General features: G+C 42.9%; 1 protein-coding gene across 1 annotated transcript in view; it reads right to left on the bottom strand.

The window, feature by feature from the left end:
* The window catches only part of EXOC4 (exocyst complex component 4), a 442,826-nt gene that overhangs the window by 380,218 nt on the left and 48,253 nt on the right, over positions 1 to 14,355 (bottom strand). The window contains exons 4-5 of the mRNA XM_009882971.1: positions 10,938 to 11,122; positions 8,351 to 8,460 (exon numbers count right to left, since the gene is read on the bottom strand). Coding sequence (XP_009881273.1) covers positions 8,351 to 8,460; positions 10,938 to 11,122 — 295 coding nt within the window. The remainder of the gene's footprint in view (positions 1 to 8,350; positions 8,461 to 10,937; positions 11,123 to 14,355) is intronic.

The raw sequence follows: 14,355 nt of genomic DNA, 5'->3' as shown, positions 1-14,355 counted from the left end.
CTCTTCCATTTTCAAAAGAGCAAACCAATTTTGAACACCCTCAAACAGTCAGGACACTGATTTACATCTCTTACAAACAACAGCAAAGCGAACGGTTCAATATCTAGTAGCAACACACTGGTATATAAGTTTTGTTAGATCTGGTCTTTGGATAAAACAGTAGGGACCGTGTTTCCTGCACATTCTGCCTATTAAACAGGTATCCTGGGCAGCTTCGGGGGCCCATTAATCCGTAAGATCTGACATGATTCCAACCCTGAGCAACTGAAGACGTTCTTCTTTTCCTGTGTCTTCCCCACTTCAAACATCCTCTTCTGCCATTTAATGTCATCAAGGGGTTATTTGACCACAAAGCTTTGGCCCAGGAACCGGCCCCTCCTGTGCCCTCCCTCTTCAGAAAAGGCATCAAAGTAGACAGGCGTTTGTAAAGAAGTTCACCTTTCAAATTGCGATCCCCCATGCTATTCTCCGCAGGCAGAGGAGCGCCACGGGTGAAAGAAGATGTCCCTACAGATCAGCTCTCAGAACTGAAACCTTCATCTGTATTTACACTTAAACCGAGAATATGAATGACTTCGTGTTATTCATTTGAATCAAGACAAAAGCACAAGATTGCCGGGACCTGTTCCGAGCTTTCTACAGTCACCAGTTTCTACCTGAAATGCTTCTGTAAAACAAGCGTCCCTCCAAAGGGGCAGGATCATCACTCACACCATAAGTACTTGCTTTATGTAGACAAGCCATGAAAAATTAAATTATCCTATGGATGTCTGCAACGATTATTTTTACAAAATTATTCGAAATTGTGGGTCTGCTATTCAGATTTGATTTCATTAACCTCTTCTCCTTTGTGATTCATCAAAGAGAAGAGAAGGGAAAAAAAAGTCCTATTTTAATTAAAAACAGCTTTACTATATTCAAAAGTAATACAGTTAGAAAACACCAGAGAAGAATTCCACAGGATTTCTTCAGTCATACCAAGAAGTAAATGCCTCCACCCTCCTTGAGAGTGTAGAAGTGAAATGTGATGTCAGTGAATGAATATTTTAAAATTTAAACTATTACAGTTGCCCTTCTCTACCATAATGAAGCTTTTAAACTTCAATTTGCAATTTTATGCTAAAAAAAAAATACAAAAAAAACCCAGCTTCAACATACTGCTTTGTTGTCCCATCTCAGCAATCAACTCTTGCACCCAGCGCCACGCAAACCAACAGAAACCCCAGACTGCAGGAACCCCGGTCGAGGCTTTCCCAGATCAGTCTGACACAGAACTTGAAATGTTTTTAGCAAAACTGACCTTTTTGGAAACCTAAATTTCAGTATCAGACAATGATTTCAAGTGGTTTTCATTGTTTAATTCCATTTAAACGTGACACCACATGACAAAATCACACAAAAGGGTTGAAGTTGGAAGGGACCTCCTGAGGTCATCAGGTCCAGTTTGTGTTAACTAGCATCAGGTGCTAGTTTGTGTTAACTAGCAAAAAACTAAGCAAGAGTTCCCAAAGTTGAGGCTGTTTTGCCTGCAAAACTCCCAGATTTTCTTTGGATGATGAAGAGAATCACAGTATCAAAAAATGGTTGAGGTTGGCTGGGACCTCTGTAGGTCATCGGGTCCAACTCCCCTGCTCAAGCAGGGCCACCCAGAGCCAGCTGCCCAGGACCACATCCACATGGCTTTGGAGTATCTCCAAGGACGGAGACGCCACTACCTCCCTGGACAGCCTGTGCCAGTGCTCAGTCACCCTCCCAGTAAAAAGCATTTCCTGACTGTCAGAGGGAACCTCCAGTGTTTCAATTTGGGCCCACTGCCTCCAGTCCAGTCACTGGGCACCACCAAACAGAGCCTGGCTGCGTCCTCTTTGCCTCCCCCCTTCAGGTATTTATACGCATTGCTGAAATCCCCCTTGAGCCTTCTCTTCTCCAGGCTGCGCAGTCCCAGCTCTCTCAGGGTTTCTTCATAGGACAGATGCTCCAGATCCTTCATCATCTTCACGGCCCTTTGCTGGCCTTGAACACTTCCAGAGATGTGGGCTCCACAACTTCCCTGGGCAACCTGCACCAGTGCCTCACCACCCTCACAGTCAAGAATTTCTCCCTAATATCTAATCTAAATCTCCCATCTGCCAGTTTGAAGCTATTTCACCCTTGTCCTATCACTAGATGCCCTTGTCCACCTCCAGCTTTCTTGTAGGCGCCCTTCAGATAGTGGAAGGCTGCTGTAAGGTCTCCCCAGAGCCTTCTCTTCTCCAGGCTGAACAACCCCAACTCTCTCAGTCTGTCTTCATCGCAGAAGTGCTCCAGCCCTTGGAGCATCTTCGTGGCCCTCCTCTGGACCCGCTCCAACTGGTCCATGTCCTTCTTATGTTGAGGGCTCCAGAGCTGGACACAATATTCCAGGTGGGATCTCCCCAGAGTGGAGTAGAGGGGCAGAATCCCCTCCCTCGCCCTGCTGGCCACGCTTCTCCTCAGGGTTGTCCTCAATCCATTCTCTACCCAGCCTGTATTTGTGCTTGGGATTGCCCCAACCCATATGTAGGATCTTGCACTTGGCCTTGTTGAACTTCACAAGGTTTTGCACAGGCCCACCTCTCCACCTCTCCAGAGCCTGTCCAGGTCCCTCTGGATGCCATCCCTCCCCTCCAGTATGTCGGCCACTCCACACAGCTTGGTGTCGTCAGCAAACTTGCTGAGAGTGAACTCAATCCCACTGTCCGTGTCATCCACAAAGATGTTAAACAGCATGGGTCCCAGTACTGACCCCTGAGGAACACCACTCGTCACTGCTCGCCACTTGGGACATGGAGCCATTGACCACAACTCTTTGAGTGCGACCATCCAGCCAGTTCCTTATCCACCGAGTAGTCCACCCATCAAATCCATGTCTCTCCAATTTAAAGAAAAGAATGTCTCTAAATGACCTCTAATTGCTGCTTATGAAGCAGAACACTTAAATACGGTTTCTCAAGAGCCTCCAAAACAACAACCACCTAAAGGAGTGATGAAAGGAGTGATGATTTTGCCACATTCTCTAATGAAATAAGCAGCCATTGTCAAAAGTTTTTCATCATTGAAGTGGTGCATCTGAAAACACACAACTCTCTGTTTAAGCAGTCAAAAATCTACCCTCAGTTTAAATCACTAGAAAGTTGAATCATGCGCATCATTGATTCATCACCTCCATAGTAACAAAGGTGGAAACTTCGCTGATGGCTCCCTGGTTTGACGATGCCCTATAAAAACGTCTGTTCCAATTGATGATACCCTCATCTGTACAGTTCTGCCATTTCACAAGAAAGAAACCTGCTGCAAAAGGCATTTTAATAGCTCCGGTTTGATCCCCAGAAAAGCCAATGTTGATAACTCATTTAAGTAAAGCAGCTAATGGAAAGACTCTCGGGTCTTGTTTTTCTTTACAATGAATGGTCAAAATTTGCTGCTACTCATTACAGAAGATTTCATTAGCTGTGTGTTTTTATGGGCAACTAGTAAAATTTAATGTACTATTTTCCGTGATTTATGTCCTTTCTGATTACACCCTTTCTGCCTTCAATCCTTCTAGAGAAAAGAATGCAAATTCATAGTGCCCCAAAGGCATAACTTAAGGCGTGAAGAAACATCACCTGCTAATTTCCAGTGCTGAATCCTTGTTCTGACCCATGCATGGAGACAATAAGCAACAGTTAGATTAGAAACGGGTTGTTTAAAAAATTTTAGTCATTTTCTTCTCTGCCTTACTACCAAGCCCAGAACAACATGGGTCTCGGAGATCAATAACCTCAAAGCCTGAAGGCAAATCTCCTCTTCCTAAAACGGTTGTTCACACAGTACCATCTATAGTTTTAAGGATGTTAGTCTTTCCAAAACAGAGGCATTTCAATTTGACAAGGCCACTCTTTCAAATCCATTGTAACAACATTTCATTCCGAGAAAACTGTATAAAGCAACTTGGTAAGGGACATTCAAAATCCTCCTAATACATACCTGCATGAAAACTGAGCCTCCAAATAAAAGAAAAAAAGTTAAGTGCACGGTAGTCAAATATCTTATGTTGGGACCACGTATAAGAACAACTAATGAAATTATACAGGATGAGTGACTAAGGGGAAGCCCGAGAGGGTAACATCACAGGGATCTAATATTTCCTCGATTTTCCTTTTCCTTCCCCAAACACACATCAAGACTACACTCATCAGCGCTTAGCATCAAGCCAGAACACAAATTAGTGAGGATCAGGGGGAGAAATCACAGTCCTGCAAAAACAGACTCACAAAAAGTTACTTCACAGACTTTCATGCTTATTGTGTAGTTGCAAATCCTTCTTAAACTGCAGGACCAGACTTCCTCTTAAACGTCCTAGGAGAAAAAATTACCCTGAGGTAAGAATAACCTCTGCTTTTTTTGCAGCACTGCAACGATAGCAGGAGAGAATCGGGGTCACTGCTGGATTCCCACCACCTTCTCATCAAGTCCTCAGTTGGATTTGTGCAAATGCAAAACAGCTCAAACAGGAAAACTCTGCTTCAGCGATGGGAACATTTAATTTTTAATACAAATGACAGAAAATTCACCCAGCTGGTGTCAGATCCTCAGGTGAGGTTAATAGGAAAAAAATAAATAGTATCTTTTATGTATTTGTTGAGCATGTTTGAAGTGGAAGCAACTGTGACAACAGACAGGGAATGCCACAATGGCATTTTTAGAGCCACGTTTAAAATTGGACCTTAAAGCTCTGACTCCTGCAGGTATTTTGCAAGGCCAAGTTCACAGGTCTACACACGTTTCCACCTACGCAAAAGTTCTCGTGCTCTTGAAGAAACAGAGCCAGGAGCAGTAACCAGAGTTGACCTTAGAAGCTACCATACTCCCTGCACCTGGAAGGCACATTTTTCCTATAGAGCTCAGAAGTATGGGTCACTAACGTATATTATCTGTTCAGCACAGAAATTACAGATTCACAGAATCTCCTAGATTGGAAAAGACCCGTAAGACCATCCAGTCCAATCATTAACCCAACGCTGACCAGCCCACCACTAAACCACGTCCCTGAGCACTATATCTACACGACCCTTAAATACCTCCAGGGATGGGGACTCCACCACTGCCCTGGGTAACGCGTTCCAATGCCTGATGACCTTTTCAGTAAAGAAATTCTTCCAAATATCCAATCTAAACTTCCCTTGGCACAACTTGAAGCCATTTCCTCTTGTTCCATCCCCCGCTAATTGACAGAAGAGGTCAACTCCCATCTCTCTGCAACCTCCTTTCAGGGAGCTTTCTTTGTAGAGTGATAAGGTCTCCCCTCGGCCTCCTCTTCTCCAGGCTGAACACCCCCAGGTCCCTCAGCCACTCCTCATCAGACATGTGCTCCAGACCCCTCACCAGCTCCGTTGCCCTTCTCTGGACACACTCCAGCACCTCTATGCCCTTCTTGTGGTGAGGGGCCCAAAACTGAACACAGCACTCGAGGTGGGGCCTCACCAGTGCCGCGTACAGGGGGATGATCCCCTCCCTGGTCCTACTGGCTACCCTATTCCTGACACAGGCCAGGATGCCGTTGGCCTTCTTGGCCACCTGGGCACACTGCTGGCTCGAGTTCAGCCGGCTGTCCACCAACACCCCCAGGGCCCTCTCTGCTGAGCAGATTTCCAGCCACAATATGCCGTCGATAATGGTATCAGCTGTCACCACCTCAGCTCATGTTCTGTCAGATTTCTAAAAACTACTCTCAGGAATTTTTCAGGAAAGGGCGCTCTTGAGTTTGCTATGCGCTGGGTGAGAACGTTTTATAATTCCAGGAAGAGCCTGGCAACGTGGGAACCTTCATCAATACTCAGAGTACAGCAGGTTCAAGCAGAGAAATATAATTTAGAAGTGAATTTATTTCTCTGAACTGGCATGAAGGGAAAACGTTGCCGTTGAACTGCCGTATCTACAATCCTCAGGTGAACGTTACTGAAGGTTTTGTTTATTTTAAGTGGAGCAGGAACAGCTTTAATTTCCTTATAAAGATTCTACAGCACAAAGTAACATCTCCTTTGGGAAGCAAATGCAGAAAGGACTCAAAATTTTGGCATCTTCGCCGAGATGGGCTGAATGAGTCAGTGCTTTATGATGACACGCATTAATATGCACGGCCACTTTGTTTAATCAATAAAAAGCCAAAGAACTTAAATGACTAAAGGCAGAAACAGCTTTCGTTATGCATACACATAAGTTTTAAATTCTCTGGTAGTTCCGCAGCGCTGGAAAAGGCTACTTTTAAATAAAATTATGTGGAAAAAAATATACATAAGTACATTGTGCACTTGAAGCAAAACCATATGCATAGTTTATGCTGATCAAATGTTTTCTATTATAATTTACATCTCTCCCAGTCTGAGGGACACTTGCCCAGCACTTCACTGAGCGATACAGAGTGTAACGAAGAACCAGGTAAGACATTTTCTGGCACATTGGGCATGAAGAGCAAGAACAGATCTGCAGCAATGAGAATTTTTAAGCCAGATTCTAAACCAACCTATACGGATTTACCAGAGTTGAGGACGAAGCCACCAGAGCCCCTGTTTTCAGGCACTTGGAGTGAAAGGAGCAACGCCGGTTTATGCTCACAATTTAGTTCTTAGAGACCACTGCTATGGTTCTTAGCTATCACTTGTACCCTACAGCCTTCATTCAAATACGGAACGAAATAACTGTTTATGAGGGTATGTTAGGATAAGTGATTTTAAACACCATCAACATGCTGTAGAGTGAATAAAAATAGAAATTACTGATTTTTAGAAGTCGCAGATGAGTCGGAAAACATTTACCTAGCTAAGCTTTAGGAACGCTAGTACCACTTCTTGCTCTGTTATCACAAGTGATTAATAACTCACCTTTTCCTCTTCTTACATATGCAAACATTACCTGTTATACTGTGGGGGAATGATTAATAATAATTAAAAAAAAAAAAGAAAGAAAAACCTAATAACCTTTTTTATTTGAAAACACAGTCTCACTACTTGTATAAAAATGACTGAATGGCCCAGGTAAGCAAATCCCAAACCTCAACGTTCAGATTGAGGCTAACACATCGAACAGGGGTCCCGTATACTATTCTCGCTTTTAGGTGGAAAATAATGGCAGACACTATACAACTAACTCACTGAAAAAGAAGTAGGTTAACATTTACAGTGGTGTGACTGGGATTCAGTCTTTCAAGGTTTATTTCTTCAGCTCCCCAAAATCATGTGATCTTTAGCAAGAAACTGAACTGAAGTGATCACAGGGGAAAAGAACAGGAATTTTTAAGTTTTTTTCCCCCCAGAATTTTCACATGGTTCTTCTCTGCTGGGTTTCCACGACCAAGCTCCAGTTTCCAGCTCTGAAAGTTGGTATTGGCACATCACAAGTGACTCCTCACAAACCTCCGCTACGTAGAAATACAGCTTCAGGCTCTGAGGGACGAGCCAACCCTACAGGAGCAGGGCTAAATAACAAAAACCCCTATGAGAGCAAAAGATAAGAATAATCAAATGAAAGAGTCTAAGAGGCAAGCAAAAATATGGACAAAAGAATTAATAAGTATGAGAAGAGAAGGAAAGATTTTCTGTATTGGAGGAATATTGAAACCGTCAATCTTCGAAAGGATGCAGGGGAAAGATGTAGGTCACTTCTGTATTATTATTTTTATTCATTTGTTAAACAAGGACAACCCCACTTATTAATCTACAGAAACAATACAAGGATTAATTCCCCATCTGTGCAGCACCACTTTCAAAGCCTCATCCCAAAGCGCCGACAAAACTGAGTGTTTTGCTCAGCGTTTGTTGTAGGAACAGGTATACAAAGATCAGCACCAGATTATTCCTACGTATAGACAGACCTTTAGTCAAAGTTACAAAGTTCCCACAAGGAAAAGCTTTGACCTTTTGGCTCCAACACAGCAGAAAAACTTCTGCAACATCTATACATACCTGCCTGCCCACATTAAATAATGTAGAGGAGACCTCTATGCAAACTGAACTGACTGCAAATATCTCCTCTGCCCAAGATACCAAGAACGTGATCAAGATCCCAACCGGCACAGAAAACTAAGTGTACTTAATTGAAGCTGATGGGGGGTCGGAGAGGGGAAGGATGATTTGCCAAGAGAAAAATGTAGACAGGGCCAAGTTCTGCCCCTGGGCATTCTACTCACTAATTTTGTGGCGATGCACAAATTGCTTCCTAACTTTCTGTCTCAGGACCTCCCATCAGCAGCCAACCACAAAGAGGGGATGATATGCCGACTACTACTCCTGTAAAATCAGCTGAAGAGCTACAAATTAATTCTGTGAGGAATGCACGTGACTTAAATACTCACTGCTGGAGCTTCCTGGAGTACTGAATTGGGAAGTTTCAAGGAACTTTCGAGGTGTAGACAAGTTAGTAACATCCATAAGAGGTACAGGAGAGGCATCTTTCACAAGTGAACTGTGTGAGGGGAAAGAATTAAAGCAAACAGCTTACTATTTATTTACAATCTTAGTTCACAACAAATAATACACTCATTTATTAAATTTGTAAGCCTAAGGAATAGATAGACATAACATACAGTTCTGATACAAGAGGTTTACAAAACCTGACTAAAAGCACAAGTCCACAGATGAATAGGAGTAGGTGTGTATATACACACACTTAAGTGAAAAAGGAAAAAGCAAAAAAAGCAATGATAAGGGAACACTGTCACACCAAAGACAAAATTTGGCATCCCAATCCCAGGCCTCTCTGAATTTAATAGTGTTCTAGACCAGGTTGCTCAGAGCCCCATCCAACCTGGCCTTGAACACCTCCAGGGATTGGGCAGCCACAGCTTCTCGGGGCAACCTGCCCCAGTGCCTCACCCCCCTCAGTGTCAAGAATTTCTTCCTAATATCTAATCTAAATCTCCCCTCTTCTGGTTTGCAGCCATTCCCCCTTGTCCTATCACTACATGTCCTTGTAAAAAGTCCCTCTCCAGCTTTCTTGTAGGCCCCCTTTAGGTACTGGGAGGGGCTCTAAGGTCTCCCTGGAGCCTTCTCTTCTCCACGCTGAACAACCCCAACTCTCTCAGTCTGTCCTCACAGCAGAGGGGCTCCAGCCCTCGGAGCATCTTCATGGCCTCCTCTGGACCTGCTCCAACAGGTCCATGTCCTTCTTCTGTTGAGGGCTCCAGAGCTGGACACAATGTTCCAGGTGGGGTCTCAAAAGAGCAGAGTAGAGGGGCAGAATCACCTCCCTTGACCTGCTGGCCACGCTTCTTTCAATGCAGCCCAGGATAAAGGCCCACCTCTCAAACCTCTCCAGGTCTCTCTGGATGGCATCCCTCCCCTCCAGAGTGTCAACTGTGTTCCTCCTCTTCAAATTCCTGTTCTGTCCACATTTCGTGCATCCCCCTCCAAATGAGCCCTCTTACTCAGAAATGAAAGACTTTCTACTTGGTCATTTTCATAATAAATTCACATACTATTATTTGCCAAAGATGTGTCATGCTGCCCCAGCTGCATAATGAAAGGCATGAAGCTGGATCTGGCATGGGAACACAAGCAAGAAATAATTTTTAAGAGAAAGAAGCGGAGAAAGTTCCTATAATGAAGTTCAGTATGTTCCCTTAGAGGTCAAAATGCTTACAGAAACCTGTGAAGAGAAAAGCTAAGCTTACTACGCTGCCTAACAACCACCCAGACACCCACAATACCATACTTACAGGGATTAGCTATGCATTCTGGCTTAGCAATGTTAGATAAAAAAAAAAAGTCAATACAAGAAATAATTACAAACATTACTGCATCCTGGTCAACAGTCATTCTGGGGCAGCACACTAAAACAAAGCGAGAAGACTGTCCTTGATGCAAGAGTTCATGTTATCAAATATCACCGATGTGCAACAGGGAATTTAAAAAGAGATAGAAAACAAGAAAAAGATAAGGGTCCCTGTAGCAGTCATACAAAACTGCAGTTAATTAGCAGTCGCATAGTCTGGGTACACCAAAGCTTTGTGTCTGTTTTTAATTAACAAGATGAGTAAGGAAGAGACTGATGACTTGCTTGCAATCCTCCTTCCTAGAAATTTCAACTTCAATCAATCCTTTATTTCATAAATTCATTTAATGTAACTTACTGTCGCCCCTCTTATTTTTGGTAAGCACTTTTTTATTCCTTCTCATAATAAAATGCTAATTTATCTTTTCTCTGCATCTTTATCATATGCTGGCTCCTCTTTTGCTCCCCACCCCTGTCCTGCTCTATAAAAGTTATCTTCCAATACTGTGTCTCTTTTCTAGCCACTATCTTACTTCCTTCCCTCCCAACAACTCTATTGCTCTCAAACTTTGAAAATTTAGGAAAAATGAGCCAGGCACCTGTACTCTAGCTGAGTTTCCACTGATCAGAGGCACCAACCAGGTCGGAAGTTTCAACATCTTTAAAACACAACACAGCCAAGACACTGCTCAGGCACTTCAATATTGTGGCCCCCGGCTAATAACCTTACAGTCAGCTGGAAGTCTTTCAAACCTTGGATGTTTGCTAGAAAAGATGAGCGATTTTTCCCTCTGTTCTTCCCTTTGCCTGACCTGAGCCTCATGATCACGACATTTGTAGGAAAGTTATATGCATCAGAGAAGGAAAAGAATGCTAAAAGGAACTGACCTCATCATAATTCTGTGGGAAGCAGCAAAAACCCAACAGAATCACTGAGCAAAAGTGAAAGAACGAGAACAGACTGTTCACAGGCTTGAAGGTACATCAACAAATGTGGAGTTTTTCTGCTCTCCACAGCCACAACCATGAGAAAATTGCTTGCCAAAAATGAAAGGTTGAGGAGTAAGTCGATGGCACTCTCCCAAGAAAGTTTGTACTTATGAAAGGGAAAACGTTGTCCTCTTCCCTCCCAGAGCTGTTGCCCACAGTTAGCATCACACCAAACCCACCTTATTCTCCCTTTCTCCTTGTTGCGTTGTCCAACGCGGTTAGTAGATTTGATGTAAAGATGACGGTGTAATTCATCTATCAGGACTAAGTGCATGTTCATCTTCTTACTGTGGAGCTCCAGTCTCAGATCACTCAGTCCCTCCACCTGAAGAAGGGGACCCTCCAAGGAGTCCACCGCTGACACCTGGAAGGAGAACACACAGGACAACTTTTAAAGGTCAACTCCTTCATCTCTCAGGACTTTTCCATTAGGATAGTGTCTGAATACCATGATCGTTTTATCCATAAACCCTTTTAAAGCAGAAAGCGTTTAAGTAGTATTTCTTTATTTCCATTTCTAAAAGAAAATCCTATATATAAAAAGGGTCCAATATCCAAACAACTCAGATTTAATGAGCAATCTTCAAATATTTTGAGCATACGTATAAAAACAAGTTAGTTAAAACACAGTTCGTTAAATAAAAATCAAAGCATATTTTATCACAAAATAAGAGGATTATCAAGTAGAAAAGTGTTAGAAAAAGATACTGACAATGATGTTTGATTGTCTTTATTCTTTTCATTACAGAAACACCAACAAAACATTATTCTCAATTCTATAAACAGGGAGAAAATGGCTTCAATTTTATTTGCCTAAAGCGATGTCATGACACAGCTGCAAAAGCTTAGGCGGCCTCATCTTCTACCCTTCATAGCTGCCGTATCGTGTAAATACACAATTTAAATAAACATAGCCATCAGATTCATGAAGCTATTGCTAGTTCAAAGGTATTTTTGAACTCTAAAGAGTGTGGGTTTTTTTTTATGTTCGATTATTAAGTCTCAAATTAAGGAAAATAACTTTATACAAGCAACAGAGTAGTCGACAGAGATCTAGACATGCAGTAATGTAAAGAGGCCATAGGTAACATTTCTCTGCTGATGCACCTCAATAGTGACCAGCTGACATCCAGCGGGCACGAGACTGAGGAACCTAATTTCCATTTACATCCCCAAAACAAACATGGACAGAAGCCACCAGGAATGACAGATCAGTGCATAAAAGCAGCACTATCAATTTGCACCTCTCCCAGTTTACTTGTTTTTTTAACTTTTTAACAGAGCACTTCCACAGTTACCTAAAAAAAAAAAACAAACAACAACCAAACAAAAAAAGAAAACCAAGAAACCAAAAGAAAGAAACCCAAAATAACAGCATCCCTCTGCAGTTTGCAACATCTTGGTGCTACTGTTGTAAGAAACTAGAAACAGCATAACATGTTTTGCGTAGAGAGAAGCACAGATTTAAAATTGAGGGGGGGGGGGAAATATCATTTCCTAATAACTGAAGATACTCTTCGTGAAATAAGACATTTGCTTGCACTTCAGGATTTAGGTTTATAGCCAACCTGTCAGCTAAACATTAAAAATGAAAAGCAAAGAGACACAGTAAGCAGACAGCCAAGCTAAGGTCTGGTCCCTTAATACCAGTAAATATTAAATATACTGAGAGAACATTTATCAACAACGTATGGCTTTGTTTGCCTCCAAGTCAAGAATGACCCTGAAATAGCTTTGGGGCAGTCAGGCTTCTTAAATTCAGAGTAGTTTCTAAAAGGAAGCTGCACTTTTTCCTTTCTCCTGGAAAACTTTCCCAAGGAGTCCTTAACTGTGAAATTCTTTTCTCCGCACAGACGGTGAGCGCGTGTGCTTGCTGCCAGTCTTTAGGACAGAGCTCAGTCTTGAGAAAGAAAGCGTGTCCCAGTATAATCACAGAGGGCTGGAGAGGCTCCTCCGAAGCCCACCAACGCCGCAACTTCAACAGTGTTTACGGGGTTCCTTCACTCGACACAAAGCGCTATCCATCCTTTCTTCCCAGTCTCTATTTGTGAACAATTTTATTTAAGTTTGGCCATAACACATAACAAAACCACACCGCAGACGAAGCAAAAAACCCCCAAATTTGCTTCTCCTCAAGAAGCTGGCATTCCACGGTACATACAAATAGAGAAGGCATGGCGGGCACACAGACACAGCTTGGAAACCTTTGGCAGATGTCTAAGTGCTAATTTTTATCCTCCTCCTTTGGCAGGTAGAGACGTACCCCCAAACTTCCCAATTCCAAAGGCGCTTGAACCCCCCCCAGTCACTTCAGGAGAGTCGCAGACGTTCATCGCTGCCCTGAAAGCTGTCAGCAATTTCACCAAAGCAGGAACAAGATCAGGAACAACATTTGTCAAACCGAGAAGCTGAGAGATGAAAATTTATCGAGGGAAGAACTGAAAGCAAGCAGGAAAATGACATTAAAAAGGTTCCAAGACATTCCGGAAAAGTATTATCTAAAACACAAGCAACCGAAATTTAAAGCTTTCCACTCAGATCATTCAACTATTTTTATCTTCCTGGTTCCTAAAGCATTAGTTATTCTCAAAACTAATTATTAAGACTAACATACAGCTCTCAAACACATATTTTAAGAAACAAATGGAACAGTCAGTCATTTACTGTACTAAAAAAAAAAAACCAAACCAAAACAAAACAAAAAAAAAAACCCACAACACACGACACAAAGCACCCCCAAAACCCAACAAAAACCCCACATTGTTATGCACTGAAACTTCTTCTGGAAACAGCCGGGTTGGGTTTGGTTTTTTTTGGTGGGTTTTGTTAAGCGGGTTTTTTGACAGCCTTTCTGACACTTCATATTTGCAGTCAGACAAGCTGGAAGTTACGCCCTTGACAAATGCCACTTTCCCAGTGATGGAATTCTACTGGTAAATAACACAGGCCAGTTTCAACGTTACGCACACTCAGAGCCTTTTAACTTATGGTGGCCCCACTCCAGTAAAGCCTCACGTAATGCTCTTTTCTTTCCCGATATCTCACTTCCCGTTAGCACCAATTATCAAGACAGAGCATAAGAGAAAAGCTTTGATGTTCAGAACAGTTTGGGTCTCGAAGAATATCTACAGGCTCAACGCAAGTTCATGGAAGTCAAGGGAAGGTCTCCAATTGGTTGAGGTGGGGCCCTCACTACATGAAGGACATTGAGGTGTTGGAGCGTGTCCAGAGAAGGGCAATGGAGCTGGTGAGGGGTCTGGAGCTCAAGTCTTATGAGGAGCGGCTGAGGGACCTGGGGGTGTTCAGCCTGGAGAAGAAAAGGCTGAGGGGAGACCTTATCACCCTCTACAACTACCTGAAAGGAGGGTGTAGAGACGTGGGGGCTGAGCTCTTCTCCCTGGTGACAAGTGGTAGGACGAGAGGAAATGGGTTCAAGTTATGCCAGGTGAGGTTTAGATTGGATATTAGGAAACATTTTTTCACTGAAAGGGTTATTAAACATTGGAATAGGCTGCCCAGGGAGGGGGTGGATTCACCATCCCTGGAGGTGTTTAAAAAAAAGGCTAGATATGGTACGTGGGGACGTGGTTTAGAGGT

Source organism: Charadrius vociferus, unplaced genomic scaffold (assembly GCF_000708025.1).
Source record: "Charadrius vociferus isolate BGI_N301 unplaced genomic scaffold, ASM70802v2 scaffold32, whole genome shotgun sequence".
NCBI lineage: Eukaryota > Metazoa > Chordata > Aves > Charadriiformes > Charadriidae > Charadrius > Charadrius vociferus.
This window is presented reverse-complemented; position numbering and strand designations above follow the sequence as displayed.